Source organism: Micromys minutus (genome assembly GCF_963924665.1).
Source record: "Micromys minutus genome assembly, chromosome: 3".
NCBI classification, from domain to species: domain Eukaryota; kingdom Metazoa; phylum Chordata; class Mammalia; order Rodentia; family Muridae; genus Micromys; species Micromys minutus.
In genome coordinates this window covers 22549280-22563156 of record NC_137972.1, presented here as the reverse complement: position 1 = coordinate 22563156, position 13877 = coordinate 22549280, and the positions used below count along the sequence as shown (strand labels likewise).

Below are 13877 nucleotides of genomic sequence, written 5' to 3'. Positions count from 1 at the left end.
CTGGGGACACAGGCTTTGCCTGGCAGATCCAGAGTCCTGATGACAGAGACCCAGCCCTCACTCTGGGCTGAAAAGGCTCCTTCAGGTTTCTATTTGCTATAAAGCACATTTGGTTTATATCATCTCTTATCTCCAGTATTTTTTGAGATTTTGTCTCAGTGTGTCTGTATTTGTGTGTGTCTGTGTGTGTGTGTGTGTGTGTGTGAGTGTGTGTGTGTGTGTGTGTGTGTGTGTGTGATATAGGTCTGCTGCTCTCATGGATAAGCTCTATGATAAATGTTTGATATGCAGAAAAATAATGAAAGCCACAGAATCATAAAGTTAGAGAAAGAGGGGAGAGATAAAGTAACCAGGTTTATTTGCATCTCTGTTACTTATAGTGCAAGTTCTGAATGTTTTTTCTCAGCTCCATCCATTCTTACAAAAGTACCAACTTGGAACATGCACCAATGAGGAGAATGTTGTGAACAAGGAGGTTTCTGCCACCAAGCTTGACATCCTTAATTACCAGTCTCAGCCAGGCATCACCAGCGCTCAAGTGAAAGTTGGCGAGTTTATCTTTGAATCTCACAGTGTTAAGCATTTTTCCCTAAATGACAAAATTCTAACATGGGGTGAACACCATAATAAGGTGAGTATTTTTGAGGGTGGGACCATAAGCTGTTCCAAATGTGGAATTCCTCAAAGAGCAGGGTTGCCAGAAGTCATCACCTTTTGGCCTAAGAAGAACAAACTGATTTAATTGCCAATAGTTATCTGATTCTGTGCCCACAATAGTAAGAAAGAAGTAATGTTTAGAGGCTATATGCTTTTAACCTTCATCACTGGGTTCCAGTTCAGTACCTGACTATTTGTGTGGAACCCCAGCAAGTTATCTTGTTCCTCTCTATTTCTATTAGAGTTATGTCTTTGACTCACTCTGTCAAATCATTCTCTGATTGATCATCTTATATGCGCCTCAATTAGAAGTTACTTTCAAGCAAGGTGAGTTTCCTTCTACAAACTAACTTTACCTTTCTTTTTTAGGATTAAGGATGTGCTAAAAGCTAACCCATACCAGAACTAAAAAAGTATTTTAGAATAAATAACAGAATCATAGGGTACATAAACTGATTAAATACCCTGGACAGATATTTCTAAATTTAAAATTTAAAGCTATATTTACACCTATCCCCTTAATTTGGAACTGTTCACCCGAAATACCTCACTGATAAGATTAAAATAGTAATAGTAATAGTAATGGGAAACATTTTGTTCTTCAATGGATCCAGTACATTTTCTCCAGTGGAAGACACTGGGCATATCAAAAACAACAATTCAGGTCTCATGTCCAGGAGTAATTTGCCAGAAAAATATTTATATTAATACTTTATGTGGTCACAGTTTGGTGGGTTTTGTTTTGATTTGTTTTTCTTTTTGTGCTGTTGTATTTGTTTTTCTATGTTTCTAGTGACTGTTATTTTATTGGGATTGTAGGTTGTTCTTTGAGAAAAAACATAAATTTGGGTGGACTAGGAAGACCAAAGGATCTAGACAGAATTAGGGGAAGGGAAGTATATGATCAACCTATATTTAAAGTTTCAAAATCATTTTAACTATAACAAAATATTAGTTTGAAATATAATAAAAATAACAGCTGAATAACATAATAAAACAAGAGTTTGAAAGGGAGAGAGAGGAGAGAGAGGGAGAGAGAGAGAGAGAGAGAGAGAGAGAGAGAGAGAGAGAGAGAAGAAAGAGAGAGAAAAGGAAGAGAGACACGTGCACTTTGGCTTTTCACTCTCTAAAAACATGGAAATTCTTGATAATTACAGTACAAAAAGGTACTGCTGCAATCTACCATCTCACTGCTGATACTGACTGTCATGTACTGACTCTCTTCTCTCCCATGCCTTTTATACAGTCTCCTACTGCTGTCTGCAGTCAGAGTTGTCAACTTGGATTTAGGAAAACACCTGTTCGAGGGAGACCATCCTGTTGTTTTGATTGTCTCCCATGTCCACATGGAGAGATTGCAAATGAAACAGGTAGAAATTTTTGGAAGTGATTCTAAATAAAAAAAAAAAAATCTATAAGTGGCTCTGAATGTGGAAATTTCAAGAAATATTTCTGAGTGTAGGAATTTTGAGAAATGATTCTAGATGTGGGAATGATTCACAGCAGGACAAGGGTGGGTAAAACAAAGCCTGAAGTCACAGTTACAGTAATATAGCTAACACCTATTCATTTAAAACAACTTCTTGCTGGATGAAGGTGGCAAAAATTTTAATCCTAGCACTCAGTGGGTGGATCTCTGTAATCAAGTTCAGCCTGGTCCTCAGAATGAGTTAGAGTACAGGTAGGGCTACACAGAAAAATCCTGTCCTGAATAACAAAGAAAAAACAAATAAAAATCTTGATCTCCACCCAGGCTGGCTGTTCACCTTTCAGAGTGCAGGATTACAGGTGTGCAGTATGGTGTCTTGCTGTTATCATATTTCTAAATAAAGACAGGTCCCAGGCAAGTGTCTTTGAGAGGGAATGAAGTCTCAGCTTAGTGAATTAGACTTCCCGTTTCACTGCATATGCCTTAAATATTCAAAGATCTACCTCTACCTGTTTATTACAAAAGACATTATGTGAAGATTACCAAATCTTTCTGTAAAACAATAGTAAACTCCAGTAACTTAAATATATTTGATGAATATTTGTTGAAAATAAAGTGCAAAATTGTTTTTCTTTAATAAATTTCTAATTAAGTTCAATAAATGAACGAAATTAAGGAAGTCACCAAAGTGAGCATTTTTTATCCCCCAAAAAATCTTTCACCTAAAATGTATTGTCTTCAGCATTATTTTATTTTAATTGCCACTTTATTTTTTTTAAAGAGGGATACATATAATGATTTTAAAGGCATTTTGGTATAACATTATATAAATATATTTTTAGTACTTAATTCTTTTAGAAGTTTGATAGCATGCATTGAAATCCCACTAGTTACCATAAGCATTAAATATATGTAGGACAGAATGTAACATGGAAACAGATTTCTTGCTGAGTATAGATTAAGAATAATTATCTGTGAATATGAAAAATTACCACTAGGCTATTATCTTAGCTCTTGGACTATTAATGATTTAAGGTCCATGTGTACCACACACTGAGAGGGTACTTTACTATTACACGTATTTTTTTTCCAAAGAAGGACTGAGGGTTTCTTTTCTTCTCCTTCTTCTTCTTCTTCTTCTTCTTCTTCTTCTTCTTCTTCTTCTTCTTCTTCTTCTTCTTCTTCTTCTTCTTCTTCTTCTTCTTCTTCTTTTTTAGCTTCATATATCCTGTGAGTTGTTTCTGGGGAGTTCAGAGCTTTCTGGGGTTAGAATCCAATTATCAGTGACTAAATATTATGTCTGTTCTTTTGTGACTGGTTTACCTCACTCAGGATGATATTCTCTAGATAGACCCATTTTCTTAGGAATTTCATAAAGTCGTTTCTGATAGCTGAGTAGTTCTCCATTGTATAAATATACCACAATTTTTGTATGTATTCATCTAGTGAAGGATGTCTGGGTTTGGTCCAGGTTCTGGCTGTTATAAATAGGGCTTCTTTGAACATTATGGTTAATGTTTCTTTATTGTATGTTGGAGCATCTCTGGGGTATATGCCTAGAAGTGGAATAAATAGGTCTTCAGGTAGTATTATGTCCAATTTTCTGAGAAAACACCAGAATGATTTCCATAATGGTTGTACCAGTTTACAACTCCAACAAGAGTGGAGGAGTGTTCCACTTTCTCCACATCCTTGCCAGCATCTGCTGTCTTCAAGTTTTTGAGCTTAGCCATTCTGACTGGTGTAAGGTGGAATCTCAAGTTTGTTTTGATTTGCATTTCCCCAATGACTAAGAATGCCTAGCACTAGCTTAAATGCTTCTCAGCCATTCAATATTCCTCAAATGAGAACTTTTTGTTTAGCTCTGTACCCAAATATTAAATAGGATTGTTTGATTCTATGATGTCTAATATCTTGAGTTCTTTGTATAACTTGAATGTTAGGTATCTATAAGATATAGGGTTAGAAAAGATCTTTTCCCAATCTGTTGGCTGTCTTTCTGTTTTCTTTACAGTGTCCTTAGTCTTACAGAAACGTTAAAATCTCATTAAGTCCCATTTCTCAGCTTAGAGCACAAGCCATTTGTGTTCTGTTCAGGATGTTTTACCCTGTGCCTAACTGTTCTAAGTTTCTCTTCTAATAGTTTCAATGTACCTGGTTTAATGTAGAGATCTATGATCCACTTGCACTTGAGCTTTGTACAAAGAGATAAGAAAGGTTGTATTTTCATGCCTCTGCATGCTAAGTGCCAGGTCAACACTGTTTGTTAAAGAAGCTCTCCTTTTTTCATTGAATGTTTATAGCTCCTTTGTCAGAAATCAAGTGGCAATATGTGAGAGGGTTCATTTCTGGATCTTTTATTCTATTCCTTTGATCCACAAGCCTAATTCTGTACCACTACCATGCAGTTTTTAACACAATTTGCTTGTAATATAGCTTGAGGTCAGGAATGGTGATTCCCACAGATGTTTTCTTATTGTTGAGGATGGATTTCGATATTCTAGGTTTTTAGTTATTCCAGATGAAATTGTACATTGCTCTTTCCAACACTATGAAGATTTGGGTTGACATTTTGATGGGGATTGCATTGAATCTGTAGATTGCTTTTGGTAAGATGGCCAATTTACAATGTTGATCCTTCAAATCCATGAGCATAGGAGATCTTTCCATCTTCCGAGATCTTCCTTGATTTCCTTCATCAGAGATTTGAAGTTCTTATCATACAAGTCCTTCACTTGCTTAGTTAGTGTCACACCCAGGTATTTCATGTTGTTTGTGAATATTATAAAGGGTTTCTTTTCCCTAATTTCTTTCTGCATATATTTGTCCTTGAGTAGAGTAAGGGTACTGATTTATTTGAGCTAATTTTATATCCAGCCACTTTGCTGAACTTGTTCATCGGCTGTAGGAGTTCTCTGGTGGAATTTGTGGGGTCGCTTAAGTACACTATCATGTCATCTGCACATAGTGATGTTTTTACTTCTTCCTTTCCAATTTATATCCCTTTGATTTCCTTTTGCTGTCTGATTGCTCTCACCAGAATTTCTAGAACTATGTTGAATAGGTAGGGGAAGAGTGTGTAGCTGTGTCTAGTCCCTGATTTTAGTAAGATTGCTTCAAGTTTCTCACCATTAAGTTTGAGGTTGTTTAATGGTTTGCTGTATATTGCTTTTATTATGTTTAGGTATGGGTCTTGGACTCCTGTTCTTTCCAAGACTTTTAACAAAAAAGGGTGTTGAATTTTGTCAAATGCTTTCTCAGCATCTAGTGAGATGAACATGTGGTATTTCTCTTTGAGTTTGTTTATATGGTAGATGACTTTGATGGATTCCTGTATATTAAATAATCCCTGCATCCCAAGAATGAAGCCTACTTAATCATGGTGAATGATCCTTTTGAAGTGATCTTGGATTCGATTTGAAAAAATTTCATTGAGTATTTTAGCATCAATGTTCATAAGGGAGATTGGTCTGAAGTTCTCTTTCCATGTAGGGTCTTTGTGTGGTTTAGGAACAAGGGTTATTGTGGCCTCAAAAAACGAGTTAGGTAGTGTTTCATCTGATGCTATTTTGTGGAATAGTTGGAAGGCATTAATATTATGTGGTCAATAAATGTCTGATATAACTCTGCATTGAACCCATCTGGACCTGGGCTTATTTTTTTTTTTTTTTTTTTTTTTTTTTTTTTTTTGGAACGCTTTTGATGACTGCATCTATTTCTGTAGGTCTTATGGAAATATTTACATGGTTTACCTGATCCTGTTTAATTTTAGTATCTGGTATCTGTCTAAGAATTCATCTATTTCCTCCATATTTTCCAGGTCTGTTGAGTATAGCCTTTTGTAGTAGCATCTGATGGTTTCTGAAATATCCTCAGTTTCAGATGTTATATCTCCACTTTCCTTTTTGATTTTGTTAATTTGAATACTCTCTTTTTGCCCTCTAGTTTGTCTGGCTAAGGATTTATCAATAGTGTTAATTTTCTCAAAGAACCAGCTCCTGATTTTGTTGATTCTTTTAATGGTTTTGTTTCTATTTTTTCAATTTCTGCTCTGAGTTTGATTATTTCTTGCCATCTATCCTCTTCGGTTTATCTGCTTCTTTCTGTTCTAGAGTTTTCAACTGTGCTATCAAGTTGCTCATGTATGATTGCTCCAGTTTCTTTTTGGAAGCATTCAGAGCTATGAGATTTTCTCTTAGCTGCTTTCATTGTATTCCACATGTTTGGGCATGTCGTGCTTTCATTTCTATTAAATTGTAGAAAATCCTTAATTTCTTTCTGTTTTTCTTTTTTGACCATGCTCTCATTTAATAGAGCATTATTCAGTTTCAATGTGTATATGGGCTTTTTGTTGTATTTGTTGTTACTAAAGATCAGCCTTAGTCCATCGTGATCTGCTAGGTTTCATGGGAGTGCTCCAATCTTATATCTATTGAGGTTTGTTGTGTGACCGATTATATGATCATTTGTGGAGAAGGTGCCATGAGGTGCTGAGAAGGTGTATTCTTTTTTTTAAGGTGAAATATTCTGTAGATGTCTATTAATTCCAATTGGTTCTAAACCTCTGTGAGTTTTTCTATGTCCTTGTTCAGTTTCTGCGTCCATTATCTGTCTTTTGTTAAGAGTGTGCTGTTGAGGTCTCCCAGTATTATTGTGTTTGGTCCAATGTATTTTTTGAGCATTAGTAGGATTTCTTTTATGAATATGGTTACTCTTGTATTTGGACCATATATCTTAAGGATTGGGAGTTCTTCCTGATAAATTTTCCCTGTAATGAGTAAAAGGTGTAATTTTCTTCTTTTCTGATAACTTTTGGTTGAAAATCAACTTTATTCAATATTAGAATAGGTACTCCAGCTTTTTCTTGGAGCAGTTTGCTTGAAACGTTTTCCCAACCTTTTACTCTGAGATAGTGTCTGTCTTTGTCTCTGACATGAGTTTCCTGTATGCATCAAAATGCTGGATTCTGTTTTTGTATCCAGTCTTATAGCCCATGTCTTTTTATTGGGGAATTTAGTCATTTATGTTAACAGATATTAAGGAATAGTGGTTACTGTTTCCTGATATTTTTGCTATTAGTGGTAGAATTGTGCCTGTGTATCTTTCTTCTTTTGGATTTCTTGCTTATTTATATTCTTGTTTTTACTACTATGTAGTTTCCCTCCTTGTAGTAGGTTTTCCACCAATTATTTTAACAACTTTATTTTAAAAAACAAAGGTACATGTACAGATTTTAAGCATTTATGCATAAAATATGTGAATACATTTTTGTCAGCACTTGATTTTTTAAAGGTTTAATAGTATATATTAAAGTCTTACTAGTTACAATGAACATAAAATTACATGTAAAACAAGCTGTAACCTAGAAATAGTCAAAGTTTTCTTGGTGTGTAAAGATTAAGCATAATTGTTTTTCTTTTTCTTTTTCATGAACTTCATAAAGACTGTGAGTTGATTCTGGGGTGTTCAGGGCTATCTGGGGTTAGTATCCAATTATCAGTGACTGCATATTATGTTTGATTTTTTGACTGGGTTACCTCACTCAGGATGATATTCTCTAGATGCATCCATTTTCTTAAGAATTTCATAAAGTCATTGTCTATGATAGCTGACTAGTACTCCATTGTGTAAATATACCACAATTTTTGTATCCATTAATCTACTGAAGGAAATCTGGGTTCTTTCCATCTTCTGGCTACTATAAATAGGGCTGCTATGAACATTGTGGTGCATGTGTCTTTGTTGTATGTTGGAGCTTCTCTGGGTCATATGCCCAGAAGTGGAATAACTAGGTCTTCAGGTAGGACTATGTCCAATTTTCTGAGAAATTGCCAGACTAATTTCCACAGGGGTTGTACAAGTTTATAACCACACCACGAGTGGAGGAGTGTTCTTATTCTCCACATCCTTACCAAAATCTGCTGTTTTCTGAATTTTTTATCTTAGCCATTATGGTTTGTGTGAAGTTTAATCTCAGGGTTGTGTTGAGATGACTTATAATTAAAGGCTAGGCTTACATTCACCTATTATTCTTTGTAGTGCTGGATTTTTGATCAGATATTGTGTAATTTAGTTATGTCCTAGAATATCTTGGTCTCTCCATCAAAGGTGATTGAGAGTTTTCCTGGATACAGCTGCCTGGGCTGATGCTTGTCTTCTCTTAGGGTCTGTATGATGTCTGTCCAGGATCTTCTAGCTTTCATAATTTCTGTTGAGAACTCTGGTGTAATTCTGATTTGTCTGCTTTTATGTCTTACATGACCTTTTTTCCTTACTGCATTTAGTATTCTTTCTTCATTTTGCACACTTGGTGTTTTGACTATTATGTGTCAGGAAGAATTTATTTTCTGATCCACTTATTTGGAGTTCTGTACATTTATTTTATGCTCATGGTCATCTCATACTTAAGGGTATGGAAGTATTCTTCTACAGTTTTGCTGAAGATATTTACTGTGCCTCTTAGTTGATATTCTTCACCCTCTTCTATTCCTATTATATTAGATTTTGTCTTCTCAATGTGTCCTGGATCTCCTGGACATTATGGATAGGAGCATTTTGGCTTTTGTATCTTCTTTGACTGTTTTGTCTATGTTTTCAATGTTGCCTTCACTCCTGAGATTCTCTCTTCTATTTCTTCTAGTTTGTTAGAGGTGCTTGCATCTTTGACTCCTGAATTCCTTTTCTGGTTTTCCACCTCCAGGGTTGTCTTTTTTAGTGTTTTCTTTATTGTTTCTATTTCCATTTTCAATTCCTTCATCTCTGTGGTTCTATTTTTCTCTAGTTCTTTGATTTCTTTGAGTGTTTTTTCTATTTCCTATTTAAAAGTTTCCAATTCTTTATGGTTGTCCTCCCATTTTTGTTTAAGTGAGTTATTGATGCTCTACTAAAAGATCTACATTATCATCTTGAGGTATGATTTCAGGTCTGAGTCTTCTTTTTCTGGAGTGTTTGGCATTCTGCTGCTTGCTGTGACAGGAGAGCTATGTTCTGATGTTGCCAAGTTGTCTTGGTTTCCATTGCTTAAGTTCTTTTGCTTTCCTCTTGCCAACTTGTTGTCTGTGATTAATCGTGGTCCTGGTGTGAGTAATTGGTACATGTCTCTCCTGTGTATCTGAGAGCCCAAGATTTTCAGGAGAAAAACTGATACTCTGTTTTAACTTTTGATGGGCAAAAAGTGAGTTCTGTTACCAGTGACTCAGCTCTGTCTTTATGGGCTCAGATGTGGGAGCCCTTATGAGAATTTTCTCGTAGCTCAGCACTGTGCCCACAGGTCCTGAGTACTAGCGGAAGAGACCTGGCTCTTTCTCTAGTCCACTACAGACCCTTTCCCAATAGCACAGTTCTTTCTGCACTTTGAGAACTCCCAATTTGCTCTGCTGGGCCAATCTGTCAGACACCTATCTATTCTAGGTGTAAGGGGGTCTGTAGAGTTTAACTTCAAGTACATCCTTTCTCGGGCAATACCAGGCTCCCACTGACAACGGCTTGTGATTTACTGTGGGCCTGTGTGTATAGGCTTTGGGGGAAGGCTTTCCTTGCTGATCCCAATTCTCTATGCAAGAGTTCCAGCTCCACTGAACCAGAGGGCCACGTTTTCTGCATGCTAACCCTAGACCTCTCTGTGCTTTGGCTACTCACATCACAGTCTCGCCAGACCTGTGTCCCTGGATCTCCCCAGTTCCTGGTTGCAAATGGCCTGAGTGTTAGGTGGACACACAATGGCTATCAGGACTGATACCAAGTCCTTATTCCATGGCTCCTGCTCTCCTGATCCAAAGAGAGGGCCTCGTTCTCTGGATGCTTGGCCTAGACCTCTTTGTGCTTTGGCTACTCGAGAGGCAGTCTCACCTGGCCTGTGTCCTTGGATCTTGCTGTTCCAGGTGGCAAATATCTTGAGCATTTGGTGTGCACACAAAGGCTTTCCAGGCAGATACCAAATCACTGTGGCAGAGTTCCTGCTCCCCTGAACAAACTGGAGAGCAGTATTTTCAGTATGCTTAGCCTGGCCCTTTCTGTGCTTTGGCTACACACAGCACAGTCTCATCAGGCCTGTGTCCCTGGATCTCCGCTGTTCCCAGTGGCAAAATCCACCATTATTTTTAAAACAATTGAAATCAAAAAAACAAAAAAATAGCACAGATTCTAAACATAGATGTAAGTAAATGTTAGGAAGGTTTTTTTTTTTTCTAGGCCGTCCTGTCAGAGGTCTGCTCTGGCAGACTGGTTGTCTCCTGGGGATATCTGAGGGGGAAAGAGAGTAAAGAGTGTCAAGGACTGGCAAGAATTGTTCATGTGAAATGTTTAGAGCTTTGTGTATATAGTATATGTTTATATATACATATACATACATATATATATACACACACACACACAAACACACACACACACACAAACACACACACACACACACACACACACACACACACACACACACACACACACACATATATATATATATATATATATATATATATATATATATATATACATATATGTATACATATTTACCAGTCTTAAGTCTTTGAAGTGATAGCTGGCCTTACTCTCAGTTACTCTTGAGGCCAGAGAGTGCAGGCATTTAGCACCTCATAGTAAAACTTCTGAGGATTGAGTAAAGTAGCCTTTGTTTTTATCTCGGAAGGAACCTGGAGGCTAGGACTCTCAGCCTGCTACTGATAGTCTCAGGAAAAAAAGCACTCTCAAGATTGATTTTAATAATTATTTCTTAGTTCTTCTCCAAAAACTTCATCTCCTCCAAAAATACTCTTATCAAAAGTTTTTTTCTTAATTTTTAAGTTGCTTTTTAATTTCTACATTCCCTTTTAGATTTTAAGTTTCCCCTTAATTTCTAAGTCCCCTTTTATTTCTAAGTTATTCTACTATGATGTCCTTCTTCCCATCTTGCCCTCTACCCTGCTTTGATGTAACAATTGCATACAACGTATTCTTTCCTAGATTTTTCTACCATTTCTAGTGGAATAGATCACTTGATTTTTACAACCATCTTTTCTTCATTTTTTTAATAAAAGTTCAACCATAAATTCAAATCATAAATTAAATAAGTTTACAATAGGTATTGTTTACATATGTATCCATTGGTACTCAACATTCATTCCCGGGAATAATACTATGGATTCATTGAAATTTAAAATCCCTAATTTTTTGACTAAGTGATTATTGAATTTTGGTATAAATAGTTCCAGTCAATATTTGATCTTCTGTCCTTGCACTTACTCCAAATCATTAGTTCTCTTTTCATTACCTTTGTTTGGTTCATTGTTTAACAACCTATTGGAATGTGCTCTAAGTAATAGATGCCTGTTTCTATTGCTTATTATTTTGATACTAAAAGACTGACAGAGTTCTAATTACAGTTTTAATATCAGAAAGAATTTAATAACAGTCCTATTATAAGGAGCTTAATAATTACCAATATAATTTTAGGGATTCTTACAGAATCTTGATTAATAATTAAGAAGTCATGTATTTGTCTATATAGAATCACTACAAGAGACTACATCTTCATTGATCTCCAGACATCTTCCCCAAAATGCTAGTACTTGGTGATAAGTGGGTGTGTTTGTATATATGTATATGTCTTTGTGTGTGTGTGCAAAATAAGAGGAAATGCACATTAATAGCAGAAATCTTTTCTTACATGTAATTTCTTCAGACTTGACTAGAATACAAATCCATGTTGACTTGACAGTATATGGTAAAACCATCTCAGCAGATTAACTGCTAATTTTTAGCTTGTAGAGGTTTCCTGTCACTTTTCATTAAAGCCAAGAGTTCACAAGGATAAGAACATCAAGGATTATGGCATTAAAAAGGCAGAGAGCCATAAAACCCAGAGAAGGGACACCTATAGTGAAGTATAATTTGTCAGACATGACAGGGTACTTGAGCACACAGACTCAGAGAGGCATACACCATATCAAGCCAGATAAAGTCAGACAAAACCCTAGAATGGATGGGGGACAAAATAATAAATTATCACTCTTAGCTAGAATGAAGTGATAATAGATAGCTCCTGGAGGGAATCAGATTGTGTTTGTGTGTGTGTGTGTGTGTGTGTGTGTGTGTGTGTGTGTGTGTTTATTTATTTGTTTAAAATATGTGGTCCTGATAGGCTGCCCATGTTTTGGTAGATGGCCTATATTGAGATGCATACAGGCAGGATTAAGTGAACTCAGTGAGGAAAAAAAAAGTAAACTTAAGAAAAATAATGGTGGGAAGGAGAGAGAGAGGAGTTTTAGGAGGACTGGTTGTAGAATTGATCAAAATGCATCATATGCATATACAAAATTTTCAAGCAATGAATTATTTCTAAAAAACAAAGGGAACAAAAAGAAAACACTAAAAGCTTACAAATGAAATTTTTCTTAGTTTTCCCTATAATCAAATATAATTTTCACATTGTGTAATTTCCCCTCAACGTCATTTCTAGATTTCTTATTGTCTCATATTGTTTAAGTACACTAATGTCATGAATATATAATACATACAGTGTATCTAGATTTTACTCTTCTAAAAAAATAACTATTTTAAATATTGCATTTCAATATTATGATTCAGTGAATATAACCAGAGACATTACCTCCATAATAAAACAATGGTTTTGCACAAGTTATGCATCCTATAGATACTTCTGGGGAATAGAATGCAATAAACCAAACTGCTTCCCTTTCAGATATGGATCAGTGCATTAAGTGTCCTGACGATCAGTATCCAAATACAGAGAGGAATCAGTGTCTCCCTAAAATTACCGTATTTTTGTCCCATGAAGATAATCTGGGAGCTCTTTTAGTCTCTGTGGCCATTAGTTTATCTGCCTTTTCAGCCTTGATTTTAGGATTATTTATCTGCTATCGGGATACACCCATTGTCAGAGCAAATAACAGAAATCTCAGTTATCTCCTCCTGGTTTCTCTAATGCTCTGTTTCTTTTGCTCATTACTATTCATTGGCCAACCTAGAACACTCACTTGTGTCTTGAGACAAATGATTTTTGGGGTTGTATTTTCTGTGGCTGTTTCTGCTATCTTGGCAAAGACGTTCATTGTGGTTGTGGCATTCAGAGCTACAAAACCAGGAAGCACCTTAAAAATGTGGATGGTGACCCGACTCTCAAATGCTATAGTCTTCTGTGGTTCCATCATTCAAGTGTGCATCTGCGCAGTCTGGCTGGGAACCTATCCCCCTTTCCCGGATGTCGACATGCAGTCAGAGTTTGGGCAAATCATCCTCTTGTGTAACGAGGGCTCCACCATCGCCTTCTACTGCGTTCTGGGGTACTTGGGCTTTCTGGCCAGTCTGAGCTTGCTTATTGCCTTTCTGGCAAGAAGGCTACCTGACAGCTTCAATGAGGCAAAAACAATCACGTTCAGCATGCTGGTTTTCTGCAGTGTATGGATTTCTTTTGTACCCACTTACCTGAGCTCAAAAGGTAAAACCATGGTGGCCGTGGAAGTTCTTTCAATTCTGGCATCAAGTGCTGGTTTACTGAGCTGTATATTTCTTCCCAAATGCTATGTGATCATACTGAAGTCAGGTGGCCATTCAAGAAATAAGTTTTTTAAATGACGTCCTTTTTAAGACAATAGAATTTATTGTGATCTGTGTAAAATGAATCAGGTAGAAATATTCAAAGTAGAGGTTTAAAGTCAATGCACTTCACCAAACAATAGAAACTGCTGTGTTTTTCAAGTATCCCTGCAATCCTTGGAGCCAACTAGTGACACTGAAATAAGTCACCTCAGGTTAGTGAGTTTCCAGCTAGAAGAGAGTT

General features: G+C 36.3%; 1 protein-coding gene across 1 annotated transcript in view; it reads left to right on the top strand.

Annotated features, from left to right (window-relative positions):
- The window catches only part of LOC308418277 (vomeronasal type-2 receptor 26-like), a gene marked incomplete at both ends in the record, with an annotated part of 38851 nt that extends 25179 nt beyond the window's left edge, over positions 1-13672 (top strand). Inside the window, 3 exons of the mRNA XM_080913671.1 lie at positions 407-631; positions 1904-2027; positions 12780-13672. Coding sequence (XP_080769797.1) covers positions 407-631; positions 1904-2027; positions 12780-13672 — 1242 coding nt within the window. The remainder of the gene's footprint in view (positions 1-406; positions 632-1903; positions 2028-12779) is intronic.
- Positions 13673-13877: the final 205 nt, after the last annotated feature.